Below are 20,793 nucleotides of genomic sequence, written 5' to 3'. Positions count from 1 at the left end.
ATGTGCAGTCTTTATCAATAAGTCATATTTAGGGGTGGTGTTTTTGGTAGTGTAGGTTTTTGCAGTGGCAATGTTGGGCGGCAGTTATGATGGTGGAGTGCAGTGCCGGCAAGAGATATGGTTCTATTTAGAATGAACATTGTAATTACCTGTTCAAAGAAAAAGAATAGTATATGGAGCTACTGTGTTTGTTTCCTCTTCCAACCTAATGTTCCACACTCTGGGCCCTCTGTAACAGGAACTGTGTTTTGATTCTCACCAAGCATGCCCGGCTTCACTGCACGTCGCGTGTGCCTACAGAAGAGGCAATACATTGAACACAGGGAGCCTGAGAAAGAACTGTGACTGGATAACAATTTGCACTCACCATTCTAGTCACTGGAATGTTAATGAGCAAGTTATTATAACTGAATGATACAAATGGTCACTGGAGGCCAGTTGCATTGTTTCTTACAGATTTTAATACAACCACAAAACCATGGGTTACTTCAGCAAATCGCTCACTCCTTCAGATGACAATGCATGTCTTCTCCACGATTTTAAACAATGGGCTTGCAATCAGTTTCAACTAACTGAGTGTTTACGGGACTTAGTAGGAGGATCAGGCAGGTGTTGAAATGGCTTACTCAGTATTTTTCCTAGGTCTGCAGGACACCAGCCATTAGTTTAGGAAGCATTTTTAAAGTAAAATAAACTGCCAATTTTTTTTGTACAGGATCAAAACAGAAAATGTTGGGTGTGTGCCTTCCCAGCTTCTGAAACAGGAGTCTTGTATTAGGAGAGAGAAAGTGCATGTTAGAGTCTGATGCTGCTTTTCTTTCCCACATCACTTATACACTTCATCCTTTTTTTCCAACAATTAATTTTTCTCCATAAGAAGGAAGTATTTTAAATTCCAAAGGTGACTTAAGAGAGGGGAAGTGAGAGGGAGAGGGGAAGTGAGAGGGAGAGGGAGGGAGGGAGGGAGGGAGGGAGGGAGGGAGGGAGGGAGGGGGAGCGGGGGAGGGAGAGAGAGCACACACGCTGATCCAGCTGTTTGCATTTTGGACGCTTGAAAATACATATTCCATTATTCAGCACAGTGACTCCACAAAAACATACAGAATTAATCACTGTTACATAGTACTGCATGAGGCACTACTATCAGCTCATTGCTGCCACATAAATAATGCATTTCCACGAATATAAGCAATGTGCAATACAGTTTTAGTTGTAATTTTGGCAACAGGTACCATACTATGGTTTTAATAATATGATTATGCCACAAGTGCCAAGTAAATAGGCGAATGGCTCAACATTGAACTGAACCAGTCTAAGATCTTTTATTTGTGGACAAAACTATTTTGCTATTGTATGTGACAGAATAAAAATAACAGAATGAGATGCAATAAGATATGCAACCAATTCACTGCAAATAAATAGTGTCAACAGTCCTATGGAAGAAATTGCTATGTAATCCACACAAAATACACAGGGTCATCAAGAGAGGGGCTCATCTGACTATATAGCAGTCTGAAACAGCAATGTGAGAGGTAGCAACGTAGGTCTCAATTGGCTGTACAGTGAACAGAGGCACAATAGGGGCACTAGAATGATTGGACACATCTGTGACAATAGCCTCATGTCTTTGTTCCTGATGGTACATATACCCCTCTACAGCACGAAATGACAGGGCTTATATTAATGCAGCAGTAATGAATTAATTAAAAATACACATACAAGCAACGTAATCCAAATTCAGTCAGACCTCGCATGGAAACCTGACTATCTCGCCTGAAGTACAGATATAGATCAGAAAAATGGATCTTCTTTTAACATTACACTTTTAGCACTTAATTGGTTAAATGAGTTCCTAAGATGAATGCAATAATATCACATGCAGAAATCTGCTGTAGAGTCAAGATAATGACCAGCAGTTATATTTCTTCGCAAGTCTTCCAAAAAGCAGTGAAGATAAACTGCATACTCTTAAATAGCATTTAAAACATGGTGAAAACACCCTACCTGCAGTTCGTTGTGGAACATCTGGGTAACTATGCTGAGTATGCCTCTGAAGGTGCTGTGTTTCTGTATTTCGAGGAAATGAGGCTTCTGGCTTTCCTGCAACACAAATGAAAGAAATATATTATTTAAATCATATGCAGTTACAATAAATCAGATTCCACTCGAGTATAAAAATACACAGAGCAAACCACACATCAACTTTTACACTTATTTGGCTCTGAAAAATTAGTAAAACATAAATTAATTCTGAAGGCACCCCTCAGACCACATTTCAGTCAGTCTCTACTCCATTATTTGTCTCACAGGTGCTAGCTGTAGTTACCCACATTTATTCAAATGGTTCCCCGAGTACCTGTAAGGGAGTAGGAATGCACAAGAAAGTCTTCATTTATGATACTGACAACAGCCCTCAAGTTATTTGAGGATGTCTGTACTTCTTGGCTCACGGAAAGAGTTCTGGTTGGCTGTTGTCCTCAAGCAACCTGGCTGCTGGTGGAAAGAGACTGCTAATAGGGTTGTTTTACAAAAGAGCCTACTTCCAGTAAACACATTACACATGTCTAAATTACAAGTGGTTGCAATGGACCACAGTAAATTAAGTTCTGATATTCATTGTGCTACTTCACACAAGTGAATGTTATGACATTTTCTGGCCTCTCATCATGTACAAACGTATTCCTAGCTTTTTCTTCCTGTTTCTTCGGCCTATAATCTTCCAACTGCTAACTCCTGTGATTTGCTGGCAGTAAAAATTAAGTGGATTTAAGGCTAATACATCCTATTTGCTTCCTTTGGAAGTAACACATACTTTGCTTATTTATGTTGCCTTTTCTCTGCTTTCTCTACCATGAGTTTCCTTCTAACCCCCTCCCTCACACTCTGCCCCATTGTTCTCATTGTCTTGATTGATTTAAACTCTCTTCTTCTTCAACTGTCAATTTTAGGGTTTAATGTCATGATGACACTGAGGTCACTTTTATATTTAATTTATGTAAGCTTGTATTTAATAATGCACATATTTGGCTACTGATTCTGCTGAATCCAGGTCTTAATCTTTAAATGAGAATTACTATTTTATTTTCATCTAATTTTCTGTCCAGTTATGGCTTCAAGGGCTAATTTCGGATTTTATGGTCCAAGATCAAATATTATAGATATACCCTCAAGCTTTATAATTAAAATGTTAAGAATTAAGAGCCTCTAATAAATAACCTTAAGAAAGTCATCAATAATAAAATTTTTATATTCAACTCAAAGTAGTGATACTGCTTCACAATATTTAGAATATCCTAGTACTATTCAAGTTGCCATAAACTTTGAAGTTGTAACGCAACAGTAGGAATAACATAACAGAAGATGAATTCAGCCCGCCAATACTCTCAATACACGCTAAAGACCAATCATATCTTAACTTGGATTACCAACAAAATTGTTGAAATTCTTATAATTGGCTAGATAAACACCAAGGATTACTTTGTCCAGTTAGAGTAACCAAACAGTGAGGAAAATGACGTAATGTTAAAACAATCCAAAATGATTCTGGAACCTGGGTGTCAACAGTTGTACCTACTGTTTCTTCCATCTCCTTGTCAGCTGCTTTCTTATTGTCTGCATAGCACATAAAGTGAGAGCCTCCCCTCCTTGATTTACTTACACAATTTTTCCTTGTTGGTAAGCTCTAATCTCTATGTGTATTTGCTCTATTCACCAAACTGTATTTGTCCTGTCTCAGAAGCCTTTTTATGAATAACATTTGTCATGGAATAGAAGTTGTTCACAATAGGAGCATTTCAAGAAAATGAAATAATAATTACATGTTGCACAACAGTTTCAAATGTAATGAAACAGAAGTATACAGGAGCAGTAGCAAATCAGTTGCTTTCGACATGGGTGATAAATGGGTCAGAGTTACCAGGTCCTAATGGAACAACTCCAGAATAGAAGAATGTGAACTTGCTGAAAAAAAAAAAGCATGTTCAAGGAGCACTATTTATGAAATAATCATATACAAAATAGGCTTATTTTCTGTCTGTCAATCACTATTTTTATTTCAAAATGACCAGTTTCTGGCACTGTCACACATCTTCAGATTGTATCTCATAGTTACAAAGTAACCTGTACTAACGGTATAATTTTGAAATAAAAATACCAATCAACAGACAGAAAATAAACCTGTTTTGTATAAATAAATATCCTGGATAACTGCCTGTAAAAAATATTAAAATAACTGTATGTTCATTGTCTCTGAACAGGGAACACACAATGAAATTTTTAAATATTTTATGCTGGTGGTGTACACAGCCTGTAAATATTTGAAGAGCTTCTTACTAAATCACCAGAAGCTGCTGAATGGACAGTACTTTATTTGCTTCTTGCTTCAATCACGAACACCCACTGGGCAATGCACATAATAGTGGATTGCACAAGACACAGTACACTATGTGGCTGCAAGCATAGCAACATGCGGTGCACGTACTCACACAACATGTCATATGTGTACCTGACATACTCACATAAAATGTCATTACAGCACATCTGACAAAGGTAGCATGATAGCACCAATTATGGAACTAGAAAAATGGAAATCCATTACATTTCACACCTACTGTTGCAAATAGGATAAATATTGTTGACATAAAAAAAACAGAAAATGTTCATACCTGCCGATGAAATATGCACATGTAATACTTATAAATTATATATACCACTGGCATACACTAGTGTATTACAACAATTACTGTGCTTAAAATGCCTACATTTGCACAGCTGTAGTTATGTAAGCACACTCTGCATACTGAAGAAATGAACATCTGATTTCTGTTGTATAAAGGCCAATGCAAATTTTATACACAATCTTACACCACGAACTTCCAGTCTTTGATAGCCAAGCAAAGCTCTGGTATTCTCTAAGGACAACAATGGTGCAGTGGAATCATTCCTGGGAGTTTATTTAGACGAAAAGTTATCCTGGGGCCAACATGTAAACTATATTAGTAGTAAACTATCTAGAGTAATTTATTTATTAAGACAACTCAGAAATTGTGTACCTGAAACATACATCAGATCATCTTATTTTGCATTTTTCCAGAGTATAATATCCTATGGCATTATCTTGTGGGGTAACTGTAGTCATATACATGACATCCTATTATTGCAGAAGAAAGCCATTAGGATAATTACAAATTCTTCACATAAGGCTCACTGCAAACCCTTATTTACTAAACAAAAAATTATGACTGTAATAAACCTCTATATATACAATGTCTTAATCTTTACGAAGAAGAACCTACAAGATGTGAAACGTAGAGAAAATGTACATTGTTACAACACAAGAAGCATCAAACACATATACACGCCTTACCACAGACTATCAAAATCAATAAATAGCTATGAAGTCACAGGGCACAAGCTATTTAATAAGCTGCCACATGCCATACAGGATCTTCCTGAACATACATTCAAAGAAAGACTGCATGAACGGTTTATTGCCCACCCGTTCTATGATATCAATGAATTCTTCAACTGTAAAATGCAGTAATCCAACAGATGACCCACTGTACATTTATTGTAATATAAGCTAAAATATTTCAGTAGTCAATACCTTATCACACTGTATTATAAATTGTAGCTTCATTTGACGTTGTCAATTGCTGTAATGGCCTAAAGACAATAAAATCTTTATTATTATTATTATTATTATTATTATTATTATTATTATTATTATTATTCAATGATATGACTGTCATATAATTGTATCAACATTTTGTTTATTAACACTTGAATACTTTTTGAGGATAAATCAATTACCAACTGTGCAGAAGTAACAGTGCTGATCAGTATGTGGTCTTATGAGTATTAAGACTCCTTTTGCTTACTTCTCCTATAATATGAATTACTGAATGTACATAGGCAGTTAAATAAATGGCATATTGTCTAGTTTGTCATTGTACGGCAGCTGAGGGGTACATCTATCTTAATTCACCACATTTTCACATCTGACAATTGGTCATGGGCTTTTCCTGAAATAGTTCCAAGCATTAATGAATGAAATATTGGTGGAGCTATATGATGTTTAAGAAGCATTCAGACTTACTAAATAAATACTACTGTGTTTACGTATTCCCTTGTGTTTATGATTGGAATGTTGTTCTCATGCTCACAATAAACTTCTCTTCAGTTTCTGGTTGTCTGTTGGCTCACAAAGTGCTTATAACATTTGCTCATTCTTGACATCCTTACCCATAATGAACTTGTGATTTATCACATCACAGGTATTTACTTCTGTCACTAAAGCAATGACATCTTTTGCGAAGTATCTGATGGGAAACTTCGCTAGACAGAGAGTGGCAATAGCTACACATACAGAACTACCATACTGACAGATGTTACAAACTAAAGTGCAAAACACCAAACATTTATAAGGGGCAATTAGAGTCTACATGCTTTGTTCTGTATACTTAGCATCTTACGTGTTGTTATACTAAAGGAACAGAATTAAAGGAGTAGACATAAACAATGTGCAAATAATCACAACTTCATATGCACCCATTTTAGTTTGGCTAATACAGACTGGTAGCAGAAGACGACTACACTGAGCTATGCCTAAGGGTGTGCATATGTTGGCTGGAGACGCTGCAATCAGTATCTGTCCAGCAAACGCTGTCGAAAATACACATTGAAAATATCTCGATTATTTGTGTTTTTCAATTATTTGTGATGATCTCCCTCACATTATCCTGAATAATTGGGAGTATACTGTCTTTCAATTTTCAGTATGTACAGTGTGCTTACAGAACCACAACTGTTTAACTACAGGCATTGTCACTACATGTATGCCAATGATACATATAATTTTTATAATGACAGATAATGCTTCACAATTACTTCACATCCAAATACATAGCTGGTCATTAAAATTGCACACTAGAAAGAGTGGAAAATAACGAAATTTCACTTATTATGTGCATACAGTATAATATGAAGAATACATCATTAAATTTGTTGGTGATATGGGAGTATACAAGGTACAAAATGCACTACACGGAGCTGTCACATCTGGCAGCAACAATGGCTCTAACCAGGCTAAGCATTGCCAGAGTGCATCAATAGTAGTAGCTGGTGAGTGGTGGCATGCCAGTCTCTCAGCAACCCATGAGCAGATGTTCCCGTGGATAAGAGATCTGGAGAATGCCCTAGCCTGTCAAGACTCAAACACCCTCTGTATTGAGGTAGGTCATGACAGCACAAGCAATATGTGGACTTGCATTATCTCACTGAAGCATAACATTGTGGAGACCTCACAGTAGGGTACAACCACCATTCTTAATACATCAGACACATAATGGCTGCTGTCCAAATTACCTAGAATGAAAAACAACAGTTTTGAAAGGCCACAATCCTGCCACTGTTGAATTATGACCTAAGATGGTAGACATTTGTCCGAGTTACAGGAGGCATAACGTGGTCTTCTCACAAACAACCAACATTCAAATGCGATTTCTGAATGAGAAACATACAGTGTAACCTATCCTTATATACAAGATGTAGATGGCAAGATGGCATTACTTCTACCTGATCTGTGCAGTTGTGCTGAAATGCTAATCATTTGCATATCCAGGAATGCCGTACACTTCATGCTAATTTCATGTCCCCAACTCTTATTGATTGTATATCTCTGTTACATGGTGCAGTATACACCCTGATAAAACTTCAGCTTATACCTTACTGACTGGCTTCATGGAAGTCATGTTATCAAAACAGAGCACGCAAAAAGAAGAAATCATGTTCTACTTAAGAGGAAGTTATTGGATGCTAAATTTAAGTATGTTAGAACAGACACTCATAAAGTAAAAGTAAACAAATAAGTAAACAAATAAAAATGCTGGTGAACTGAAATTGCCAATTGGAAGCTCAAATAATATTTTTTTGAATTTTGAAAGGAAGTTTAAGAAAGAATAGTGTACCTTGAGACTTCATACTTGCTGCAACAAAGTCTACATCAACACCAGCAGCAGTTCCCCAGCCGGCAGTACCCTAGAAATAAAAGAAAGTTTCAAAATGGTCAAAATTGACTATCAACTCTATGAAATATATTCTTCGCTCAAGCAAATAAACATAATTTCTGAATGTACATTACAGTTTCTATGAGAATCTTAGGTAGCAATGAAAATACTGAATAACAAACTGACTTAATTTTCTTATGGAAATTTAAGGTGAGATCCTGAAAAATATCAAAATTTGCATTTAAATTCAAAATATTGTTCACACTCTTTCTGACAGTGTAAACAGAATGTTTGTAGCAAAATAACGTCTGGAAGAAATGATAACGACACTTTTAAACTCACTGTTTCTTACAGATTATATAGCCATTTAAAGTTAATTCACCCTGAACAATTTCTACCCAAAATAAATATACTATGTTAATTTGTCTGAATTTGATGGTAAATTACTGAAATATTTATCACTGTGAAATGACTATTTTCACGTTTTGAATGCACCTCACTGTTGTGACAGTTAAGTGTTGTTCTGTCTTCAATATTGGCTACAAATGTGAACTGTCATGACTTTAGTTCTTGTAAATGAAGGGTAATTTTTCTAGGTGGACTGTGTTAATTTAGATTTATTATTGTTATTCAATTAGTTTCAGCTTTTTAAGTCATCATCCAGTGTTTACGTAGAAAAAGGTGATGTGTTTCCTGCCCCCACCTATTACCAGTCAAAACATCAAGAACAGTACCATTTGTAAACCTAAACAAATGGAAGCTCATAATGTGAATACAGCTGAATCTCTCTCTGAAACACACTGAAAGCCCTGCTGATGAAAATGCCTGTACAATCTTTTTCTACAGGGAATCCTGTTTAACTTACATCATTTATGAAATGTCTCTGTGCTGACTACAGAAACTTGTCGGTAATTACATTGCTTTTTTGTCCCTCTCAGTTAATTCTATTAATTCCCATAGTTTTCAAAGACAATGTATTCTGTACAGCAGCTACATACAGACACAGTGAACTGTAGCCTGTTAGCTGTCTTTACCACATAATCGTTCATTTTATGTTACACTATAGAACTAATCTGTGGTATTTAAAATGTGTAGCACATTCAAAAGTGTTCTGCAGATGGAATGCAATTACAATGTGGTTGCCCAATAACCTGTGTTTTATAAAATATTTATACATGGTGCTGGGCCATCTTACAATCCCATGCAATGTACTTTAATTTTCTGTGAAACCTACCTCAGTTTATCTATTATTTGAATCATTATGAGCATTACATCATTTCCTAACAAGAATTCCTCATTCAGAATTTAACACTATCATGGTAGATGTTCCACAAGGATTTTTTTTCCAGTAAATACAACACATCAGAAAAAATGCACATTGACACTTAAGGACCCTAAGCCCAAACTTTTTAGAGAGAACAATGTAAGCCAAATTTCAGTACATTTATTTCTTTGGAAGTGATTCTGATTTCTACTGAGAAGCTCAATACAGTATACACAGTCTACCACACTTGGACAAAAAAAAAAAAAAAAAAAAAAAAAAAAAAAAAAAAAAAAAAAAAAAAAAAAAATGTGGTGTACAACCCTCCACCTTTCTTGCTAACCTTGCCAGTTGTTTTAAGTTCAGCTTGACAACTGTCAATAAACATCTTATGCTGTTTCAACAAATGACAGTGAAGTGTGACTAGGAGAAGTCTTTGCTCTTTTCAGATTAAGTAGCATTTCTTTTCAATAATGTACATAAAACAGTTGATCTCAAAATAAGAAACAAACATCCTCTACAGCAACAATAGCTCTTCACCCTGTTTCCTTCTCAAACATACAAATAATGTGAAATTACAAAGGGGAAAACATCACAAACGATTAATTTGCAGACAACTTGTTTCTTTTTCTCTGATATTATAGACAAGTACTGTTCTCTATTCCTTTTAAGATTAAACAGTAACATGTAAATACTGCCAATTTACAATTAAATGTTCTGGGTAATGGTTCCTCAAGGCAAAATTAGATTTCTATCATGTGCACCATGTCTTGCATAGCACAATTATAAATATTCAGCATAAAGCCGCACTGCAAAATTTGATGTAAGATTTAAAAGCTTTACAATTCAGTTTACTTCTTGAAATATCACTCCATTAACAGGTGTGAGCCATAATTTTTATTCTACATAACATATGAATGACAAAAAGGTCCAATATTCTGATACCCAATACGTTTAAGTAATATGTTTTACTTATTTAGTTATTTAAAAAAGAAAAGTGTTGGATACATGTTGAATCTAGAATTACTTTCAAAACTGCCAATGTCAGTGGCAACAATTATATGGTTAAGCGTCAACTGGGTTTTCTTTTGAAATATGACCACATTTTGTCACAGGTGGCTACACTGCAATACAATTGTTGAATGTTGAAGGAGAATTCAAAATCCTTGATCCACATTCATGAAATGCTAAAAAATGTTTTTAGGACTGCATCCAAAGGTTCATGCATACTGGGTACCACACAGAGTGGTTGGCCAGAATACAAATGTTAAGAAGGCAGAAGTCCTCAATTTGTTGCACTGTTTGAATATGAACAAAAAGGTATTTAAACACAGATGAAAAAGGCGGCCAATGTAATGGTATCACATAACAGAAAAAAATTTAAAACTTTACAACCGACAAGAGAAGTGATGGACAGTTTATTTTGGGATTGAGGGTGTGCTGTTGTTGGAATTTTCAGAGCAGAGGTCAACCATCAATTCCTGCAATACAACTACTCATTTTCACCATGTTCAAAAAAAGGTAAAGCTTGCCCATTTATAGCTACATAGTTTACTTATAGGTAGTTACTGTTACTGCGTAGGAATACATGTCTTGTTGAAAAGAAGATAAACACTAAAGAAAAGAACACAGATTATGCTGAAAAGCAAACAACTGTTATTATGAAGTTTGTCACTATATGCTGGGCAATTTCTCTTGTTTTTCTTCTTCATTACAAAAGAAATAATTTACAAAGTCCTGCGTTTAATCTTTGTATTTATGAGCATACACTTGCTTAAAGGTGTGGAAATGAATGAAAAGTATTTTCAAAGTCTGTTTAGTTCCCCAGCATATATTTATTTATGATTTTCTGAATAGGGAGAGTATTAGTGTTTCAAGCCACATCACACAAGCTGGTCAATAACCTTTGAAGTGCCCAGTACACTATTTGCCATGATTTGAGGTACAAAAATACTGCTGAAATGGGTATTGAACAGTTGTGTTTTATAATATGGATGATGTTTGGAAAAACCATAATGCAAATCTAATATTAACAATAACTTTGCAGTGCAATAAGTTACTGGTGTACTCACTTCTTGATTTAGAGGTGGTTTCACATTTGGTACACGGGGAGCTGAAACAAAGTTGTGAATTTAAAATAAGTACCATCAAAATGTGAGTGCGCGCGCGCCTGCCCACACACACACACACACACACACACACACACACACACACACACACACACACATACACACACATTATTGTTATAATATCTGAAGACTGAAATACCGCAGAAACATATTACTTTGAAAACAGTCACGGCTTAATGGAACAAGTTGCACATGCCAAACATGTTTAGTGTATTTGGCAATGGTCAACTAAAAAGAAGGAAGAGAGAGAGAGAGAGAGAGAGAGAGAGAGAGAGAGAGAGAGAGAGAGAGAGAGAGGAGGGGGGGGGGGGGAGAGAGAGGGAGTGAGATAAGGGAGAGAGAGCGGCATCACATACCAGAAATAATGTATACATCTATTTTTATTTTCCTATGGTTTTACACCTAGCTAACTATATTTTTACAATGAAAGGTAATTACATAATTATAAAGTTTAAAGCTATGTGTGGGAAGAACACCTGTCATTCACCAATTAATTTAGTACTTAAAGGTGCTTTTACTTTTTGCATCCTAATTCTTTTTGTAGACTGATACATATAAGATGATCTCACAATGAAGACTACCCATCTCTTATTCTGTTCTTTTGTATCCATTTAGTAAAATTTCCTCAATATTGCTTTGATGTTGGCTAGATGTGAGTGAAGAGATTTCTATTTTTAATCTGCATCCATTTCTTATCAGTTCTGGGGCAGGACCCTCTTGATATCTCTGATTTTGGTGTAGATGTGAGTGAAACTTCCAGTACAAACTGAGTTGGTAATGCTGAGACAGAAGTCTGCTCAGTGCCAGTGTGGAAGCTAATATGCGAATTGGCTGGCACTCAATACAGTGTGCTCGTTACATAGATGTGGGGGTTGGCAAACAAGAGAAAACCATAACCTACATCCATACTCTGCAAACGACTGTGAAATGCATTACAGGAGCACCTCCTATTGTGTCATATACTATGGTTTCTTGCCTCTCAATTTGGATATGGGGTGTGGTAGGCATGACTACTTTAACTTTTCTGTGCAAGCTACAATTAGGCTGATCTTGTCCTTGTGGTCCCTACAGACTGATACGTGATACAGCAATAAATGGTAGGCTAGAGTATAGTCCTAGATCCCTCGCTTAATACTGGTTCTTGAAACTTTGCAAGTAGGAGTTCATGGAATAATTGATGACTACTACCTTCAAACATCTGACAGTTCAGGTTTTTCATTGTTTCTGTGGCACCATCTTGTGGGTCCAGCGAACCAGCAACCACTGGTGCCGCCCTTTGATATCACATCATTACTATTTGGTATGGGTCCCACACACTTGAAGATAGTTGCACAATTGTTCTGTAAACAGTCTCCTTTGCAGACTGATTGCATTGTCCCAGTATCCTACCAATGGACTGGAAATCCACCTTGTGCCTTACCTACAACTGAGCCTGTATGACAGCTCCATTTCATATCCCCATCAATTATCATCACCTGGGGTATTTGTATGAGTTGAATGACTCAGTTATGACTCATTGATATTGTGGTCATCCGATCTTATCTATTTCTGCATTTTATGAAGTGCAAACTTCTGCATTTGTGAATATTTAAAGCATATTACCAATCTTTGCACCACTTTTAAATCTTGACACCAATAGAAGAATATTTGTGCACTTGTTTTTCAGGCAGTGCTTCAATAATAGTAACTGCATAATCTGCAAAAAGTCTGAGGTTACTGTTAATATTGTCTGCCAGGTCATTAACATACCATATGAACAGCAAGGGAACTATCACACTTCCCTGGGGCACACTTCAAGTTGTTTCTACCTCTGTCAATGACTCTCCATCCAAGATAACATGCTATGTCCACCCTACAAAGAAACCTCCAACTCAATCACAAATTTCATGATATATGATCATACTTTAATTGATAAACATTGGTGAGGCACTGAGTCAAATGAGTTTTTTGAAATCAATAAATACTGTATCCACTTGATTGCTTTGATCCATGACAAAAGCCTGGGTTGGGTTTTGTACGACATTTTCTGAATTAATTCTGATTTGCACAGATGAGGTTGTTCTGTTTGAGATACCTCTTTACATATGAGCTGAGAGTACATTCTAAGATTCTATAACAGATTGATGTCACTGATAGCGGACAATAGTTTTGTGGATCACTTCTGTTATCCTTCTTGTAGATGAGTGTGACAAGTGCTTTCTTCCAACTTCTGGACACGGCTTTTTCTCCACGGAATCTAGGATATACTATGGTTAAAAGAAGGGCTAACTCAGTTGCAAATTCTGTACAATCTGACAGAGGTTCCATTTGGCATAATTATACCAATTTCAGTTGTCTCTGAATGCCACTGACACTGATATCTATTACATTCAATTTTGTAGCGGTAGGAGGATTAAACTGGGGCAGTGGTCAAGGATACTCATTTATAGAGGAAAGTTTTAAAGTCAAGTTTAGAATCTCTACGTTTGCTTTGCTATCCTCAATTTCACTCTTTGTGTCACCATGAGTATCCGGACACTAACTCTGGTGCCAGTGATACTGCTTACATATAACCAGATTTCTTTGGGTTTTGAGAGAGGTGTTTTAATAACATTTTGTTACAGTAGCCATTTGAGGTTTCACACATTGCCCTTTGGTAGAAAAACAAATTTTTTTTAGCATCTGAAAGTCTATTTCACTACACTCTGCTTGAAAATTATTGTGCACTAGTAGCTGTTCGGAAGTTTCTTTACAGGGGCTGTACACCATAGATGGTCCCTCTAAACATGAACTGAAACGTGTGGAGCTCATTCTTGAGATAAAACGTGTGGAGCTCATTCTTGAGATATGGCACCACTGCCTCTTTAACTTACTAAATGTGCAAACCTCCCTACTTCTTGTACTTTTGTAGTCATTATTGCTATAACTGCCTCACGGTCACCCATATCAGTTTCAATATCGACATCCTCCAAGAGATCAGGCCTATTTGTTTCCATTGGCTTTACAAGGTCATTCAATAAGTAATAGAACATTTCTTTTCCTTGGCCAATTTTGGCTGAAATATGTGTAATTTGTTGAGGGACACTGTGAAATATTCACTCGTCAGCCCTTACAGTTTCATGAAGTTCCAATAGATGGCGAGACCATACGTAGCCTTCACAATGGTGTCTGTAACATAGGTATGTTCAAAGCAGAGATCTGTCACTGAGTTTCTTTTGGCAGAAAACCAGAGCACCACAGATATTCATACGTGGTTGCACAATTTCTATGGAGATTTGACTGTGAACAAAAGCAAGGTGGGATATTGGGCGAGGCATCTGTCACCATCACGACAAGGTTGTGCAAACCTGGACTGTTCTTCCTCATCCACCCTACAGCCAACTTCCATCTGTTGGGACCAATGAGGGATGCACCTCATGGGAAGCAACATGTGGGAGATGGGGAAAGTTACTGATACAGCAAAACTTTGGCTCTGATGTCAACCAGTAGAAAGGCACCATGCGAGCATGCAGGCCCTCTCAGGAAGGTGGCGTAAGGCTGTCCCATTGGATGGAGAGTATGTTGAAAAATAGAGTTTTATACCCAAAAGAGTGAGGAACAATATGATTTACTGAAATCCTGAATGAAACTAACCTCCTCTCAGGGCCAAAAGTGTTGCATTACTTACTGAACCTCCTCGTAATATACAAGGTCATCCAAAAAGCTGTTACCACTCACACGGCACTACAAAATTTTAAATTTTCTTTTGTTGCAGACTAGAGATGGCCGCAGAAGAGTGTGGGTCAACTTCAATAGTGAGAAAAAAAATTCAGCAATGGTTTGATAATGATCCTCCAAGCCATTTAACTCTCTGTCGACTGCATGAGAAATTTGAGCACACTAGGTCTATGAGCAATGATTGTACAGGAAACAGAGGATGTTCAAGAAGTGTTTGAATGGAGAATAACATCATAAATGTTCAAAAGACATGACGATTACGTGACCGTGGAAGTCAAGTAGGTGATTAGCATTAGAAACCAGAATCGGATGAAGCCACATTTCATGTCAGCGGCAACGTGAATAAGCACAATTGCATCACTTGGAGTACAGACTATGACAGCACACTCAATTTTCTCTGAAAGTTAACTTATAGTGCATTATCTCCAAGTTCTGAGTACTTGGTCTATATATATTTTTTATGATTAGACTGTAATCGGAGATTCTTACCTAGATATGCTGCAGAATTTTATTGCTAATAATCTTCCCCTCAATATCAGGTTACTTCCCGCAAGATGGTGCACCACCACCTATTCCTTATAGGTTCGACATTACCTTAATGAACCATTTAGCAGACACTGTATAAGACAATGTGGACCTTTGGTGTTGCCACCACAGTCACCCTACTTGACTCCACGTGATTTCTGGCCATGAGGAATGGTGAAATAATGCATAATCCAAGTTGTCCAATCTATACACATGGAAATGTGTGAATGAACTATGGTCTGTATGGAGAAAAGACTCTGCACATCCACCAAGAAGTACAGGTTGAAGAACTGCACTTGCTTCATTTGGAATTGTGTACATAGTGTGTGTTTTTTATATTGAAATAAAAAATAAAATAAGACTAAAATAATAAAATGAAAGTTAATCCCATATAGGTCATAACATCTTTTTAGACAACCCTATATATTTCCATAATGAGTGGGCTTCTGAACTAGTTTTCAGGAAAAGCATTTAGCAGGATACCTTGTCATGCTCACCACTTACATAACTGTCCCAGCTGATTGATAGTTGACTGAAGTCTCCCCATAAGATGATCGTAGTATTGGGGTACATTTGTACTAGTGCGCAACGGTTTTTTTCTAAAATTTTTAATTACTTCTAGGGGTGAGTCTAGTGGTTGATAAAAGAACCCAATTCTAAGTTCACAACCATGTCTAACACCAAGTCTTGCCTACACAATTTCACCTGCAGCTTCAATTTTTATCTCAGTAGATGCAAGTCTCTTGTCTACTGAAACAAATACACCACCTCCACTTCGCATTAGCCTATCCTTTTGATATACATTTAGATTTCATAACTGAAGATGTAAGTCTGAGGGTACCTTTACCATTTTTAATATAATGCAGATGGACAAACACCAACTGGGCCACACTTCTTACCAGAAACATTGTATGGGACATAAGGAATGAGGAAAGGATTTTTTATAGTGCAGAATGAAGAAACATTTACAAATGCTTTGATTATTTGTAATAGAAAAAGGTGGAAAGGGGGAGAAGCGTATTCTTTCCCCGCCGTGAGACAAACAAGAGGCATCTAATAAATTTCATCACAGATACTGCTTAAAAAGTACTACATTTAAAATATTTCATTTAACTTAAAGTTGATCATAAATTGATCAAGTGAATTCAAATAAATGTGCTTTTTTTTTTTTTTCTTTCCAAATTGCGTGATGATTATAAGTAATCTGCCAACTTCTTTTCTGCTGAAAATAAACAGAAGCTGGAAGGTACATAGATGGCAGAAAAATTCTAAAAGTATGAAGTTTCCATTAGAAGCTGGATTTCTCACTACTCTAGCTGCTAAATTTGTATCACCTTTATGAATTTACAACTGTGAACTATACAAAAAACCCTATGAACTAATGCTGGAGACCATCTTTGAATTATTTCATGAAACAGTGGCTTTCACACTGCAAAATAGGATTTTGTACTGTGAAAAGATGATTCAAATGTTAACCCTTTTAGTGCCAAATACGATCTGATCGTGATCCAGATTTTCAGCGAAAAATGCCAGTAACGATCTGATCGTGATGCTTTTCTCATTCATTTTTTCCGCGCTTGAAGGCAAAGTTGTTAGTATTTCCTAGCGAATGAGAAAGGCATCACGATCAGATCGTTACTGGCATTTTTCACCGAAAATCTGGATCACGATCAGATCGTATTTGGCACTAAAAGGGTTAAAACGCAAGCAATAATTGTACCCTTACGTGTATTACCCGCATTTCTTTAATTTTTGTCTACCACTCTGAAGTTATGAGTTATTAACTAGACTTCTGCACTAGTGCTGAGGTGCAGTACTGATACCCGAGATACTGTCCATTGTTCCCATTGGCTAGGAGTTTTTGAACACTGAGACTGAGTCAATGCAACAAATTTCACCTTTTGGGAAGCATGCTGTATCCTGTGTCAAGGGAACCAAGTTCAAATGGTCTGTTAATCAGTGGCAGTTGAACACACAGTATACAATGATACCCTTCCGGGAAATGGCAGTAAGGGGTAAGAAGGTCATCTTGTGCACTCAGTTTACATATCTCAGGGTCTCATTCAACATGTTGAGACTGTTCTGGCGAACACTGAGGGAACAGGGTGCAACCAGCTTCAGACTGTGATGCCCAGCTTCAGACTGTGATGCATATAGGGATGAACGATGCCTGTCATCTCTGCTCCGACATCATACTTGGATCATTACAGCGACTGGCACAGAAGATTTGACCAACCTTGCTCACAGAATTTAGGTGAAGCTCACAATTCGCAACACCATCCACACAGCCAATCATGGGCCTCTGGTTCTGAATTGTGCAGAAGGCATGCATCAGAGACTAAGAACTTTCTTAAGTTCTGTGACAAGATAGACTGCGACGGCCTAGACTTGCACCTTTGGGTTGGGAACTGTAGAGCCCCCAAAATGAGCCAGGGGTGCACTACCCATCAGATCCTGCTATGCAAAGTAGCTTACTCTGTGTGGGTTGCATCCACGGTCTTTTTTAGGTTACACTACTCTCCATTTAGTCTAGGTAATGATAGCTGCAAGAAACCCTGACGCATTTGTGTAAAATCCAAAAAAATGCACCACAGATGAGACTATCGGAAACTTAGTGATCAACTGCCAAAGCATTTGTAACACAGTGCCAATTTGTGAAGCACTCCTGAAAACCAGTGAAATTCATATAATAAAAGTAGGTATAGAAAGCTCATTAAAATCTGGAATTGACAGAAGTGAGATTTTTGGGGTTAATCCAAATGTAATAAGGAAAGACAAACACTATCTAGATCCACAGCAGTTTAATTCTGTCCTCCTGCATGGTTTGGGTGCTCTAAAATAACTATTAGATTGTAACAGTGAACAGATTTTTCTGATGTCCTGGCCTGACATTGAGGACGCTAATTCAAACATACTGGTGCTGGAAGGGATAAAGACTTTCTGCATGCAAAGCATGTCATTCTGGCACAAGCTTTACTGCTGAACAGTGTACAGTGTTGTAGGTGGAGCCATCTTTGAAGACGGTGATATCATCGATTAATAACGTAAACAGCCAATCAGTTGCTGGAATTCTGGCACCTGACTGGCTATTTACTTTATTAATTGATGATATCATTGTCTTCAAAACTGGTTCCATCCACAACACTGAACACTGTCCTACAATAAAGTTTGTGTCAGATTGGCATGCTCTGCATGCAGAGTGTTTGAATTAGTGTCCTCAATGTCATGTCAGGACATTAGAAAAATTTGTTCAATGTTGCAACCTAATAGTTATTTTAGAGTACCCAAACCATACAGCAGGATAGAATCAGCCAATCAGTTGCTGGACTTCTGGCAACTGACTGGCTATTTAAATTATTAACTGAAGCTTACTTACAATTGCTGTTAAAGGCCATTTTCAAAATATATCAAGCGACACACAAAAGAGATCCTCTTTATCTGTTTCTGACATCAACAAACTTTGTGAATATAAGTCTATACAATGTTGTGTGTGCAGCAATAACATCTATGGCATTTGTTCCCCTCATAATGAGCTGGGGACCTCTCTAGTACAGATTTTGTAGTTGTCATTTGTGCAATAACTTTCTCCACTTTGAGAGAGACAAAATTTATTATAGTCATCAACAGTGTCTGAAGGTGAAAGAAGGTACTGAACTTAATCACTAGTGTCTTGTCATGTCCTGGGTTTTATTCATTTTCAGAGCACTTGAAAAATTCTTCCTTTCTAAAATGCTTTTTCTCATTCTATGTCAATAATTTAGTAGTAAAGGACCGAGCGAGGTGGCGCAGTGGTTAGCACACTGGACTCGCATTCGGGAGGACGACGGTTCAATCCCGTCTCCGGCCATCCTGATTTAGGTTTTCCGTGATTTCCCTAAATCGCTTCAGGCAAATGCCGGGATGGTTCCTTTGAAAGGGCACGGCCGATTTCCTTCCCCATCCTTCCCTCCCCCGAGCTTGCGCTCCGTCTCTAATGACCTCGTTGTCGATGGGACGTTAAACACTAATCTCCTCCTCCTCCTAGTAGTAAAGGAGACTATTCACCAAATGGCAGAAGTGTTGAGTTGATGACAGGCATTCACAAAAAAGAAAGAAAACTTGTTACCTTTCAGAATAAATCCTTTGTTGACACACACACACACACACACACACACACACACACACACACAAAACAGGTGGACTAAAGTGAGGTGGTGCGGACAGCGAAGCAGCCATTGAAATTGAGATGATGTGTTCAGCTACATGTTGTGCAAGTGGGTGGTCAACTTTCTTCTTGGCCACAGTGTTGGTGGACAGCTGGTTGTTTATTATACTGACATAAGAAGTTGTGCAGTGATTGCAGTAGAGTTTGTATACGACATGGGTGTTTCTGATGGGATATGATAAGCCTGTGACAGGACTGGATTGTGCTGGGTGGGTGAATTGGACAAGTCTTGCATCTGGGTCTTCCACAGGGATATGATCCCTGTGGCAAAGGTTTGCTAGTAGAAATGGCATAGGGATGGACCAGGATGTTGAGTAGGTTGGGAGGACAAAGGAAAACCACTTTAAGGGGGTGGGAAGGATTTTGGGTAGGATGTCCCTCATTTTCGGGCATGATAATAGAGAACCAAAGCCCTGGTGAAGGATATGGTTCACATGCCTAGCTCATACACCTGCCACCCCTCCCTCCCATATTCCCAGCCAGAAAACCCACTGCCTTCCTATGAGCTGCAAGCTACCCATCTCCAACTTCTCTTCCTACCTTTCATCTCTCTCTACCCAACTACGCACTCCGCCCTACCACAGTCCACGTACCGAAATGCAATTCCGGCATTGTGTGTCCAGCTAGCATGATGTAGGGGCATAGGTGAGCATCCATGTGTATGTGCTAGCTCAACAAAGGATTTATTATGAAAGTTAGCAAGTTTTCTTTCTCTTTTGTGTGTGCCTGTAGACAGCCCAAAGCTTCTGCTTCTCCTTCACTCCAAAATTATTTAATTCTACCAGAATTTTTATACATATTTTCTCTTTCTATGTCATTATTAAGCACGCTGAATGTTTGAGTGTAAATGATAGCCGTATGAGACCAATGGCTTCTATTCCGCCTGAAAATGCCAGATCAGGTCAAATTAGATGACTGGTTATAATGGTTCCATGATAAGGAATGTGTGAAAATATGTATACACCATTTGGA

General features: G+C 37.5%; 1 protein-coding gene across 1 annotated transcript in view; it reads right to left on the bottom strand.

Annotated features, from left to right (window-relative positions):
• The window catches only part of LOC124555620, a 121,357-nt gene that overhangs the window by 14,428 nt on the left and 86,136 nt on the right, over positions 1–20,793 (bottom strand). The window contains exons 9-11 of the mRNA XM_047129589.1: positions 11,340–11,380; positions 7,968–8,037; positions 2,005–2,100 (exon numbers count right to left, since the gene is read on the bottom strand). Of these exons, the coding sequence (XP_046985545.1) occupies positions 2,005–2,100; positions 7,968–8,037; positions 11,340–11,380 (207 nt within the window). The remainder of the gene's footprint in view (positions 1–2,004; positions 2,101–7,967; positions 8,038–11,339; positions 11,381–20,793) is intronic.

The sequence above is a fragment of the Schistocerca americana genome, chromosome X (genome assembly GCF_021461395.2).
Source record: "Schistocerca americana isolate TAMUIC-IGC-003095 chromosome X, iqSchAmer2.1, whole genome shotgun sequence".
Lineage (NCBI taxonomy): Eukaryota > Metazoa > Arthropoda > Insecta > Orthoptera > Acrididae > Schistocerca > Schistocerca americana.
The sequence above is the reverse complement of the archived record's forward strand: the minus strand, read 5'-3'. Positions and strand labels throughout refer to the sequence as shown.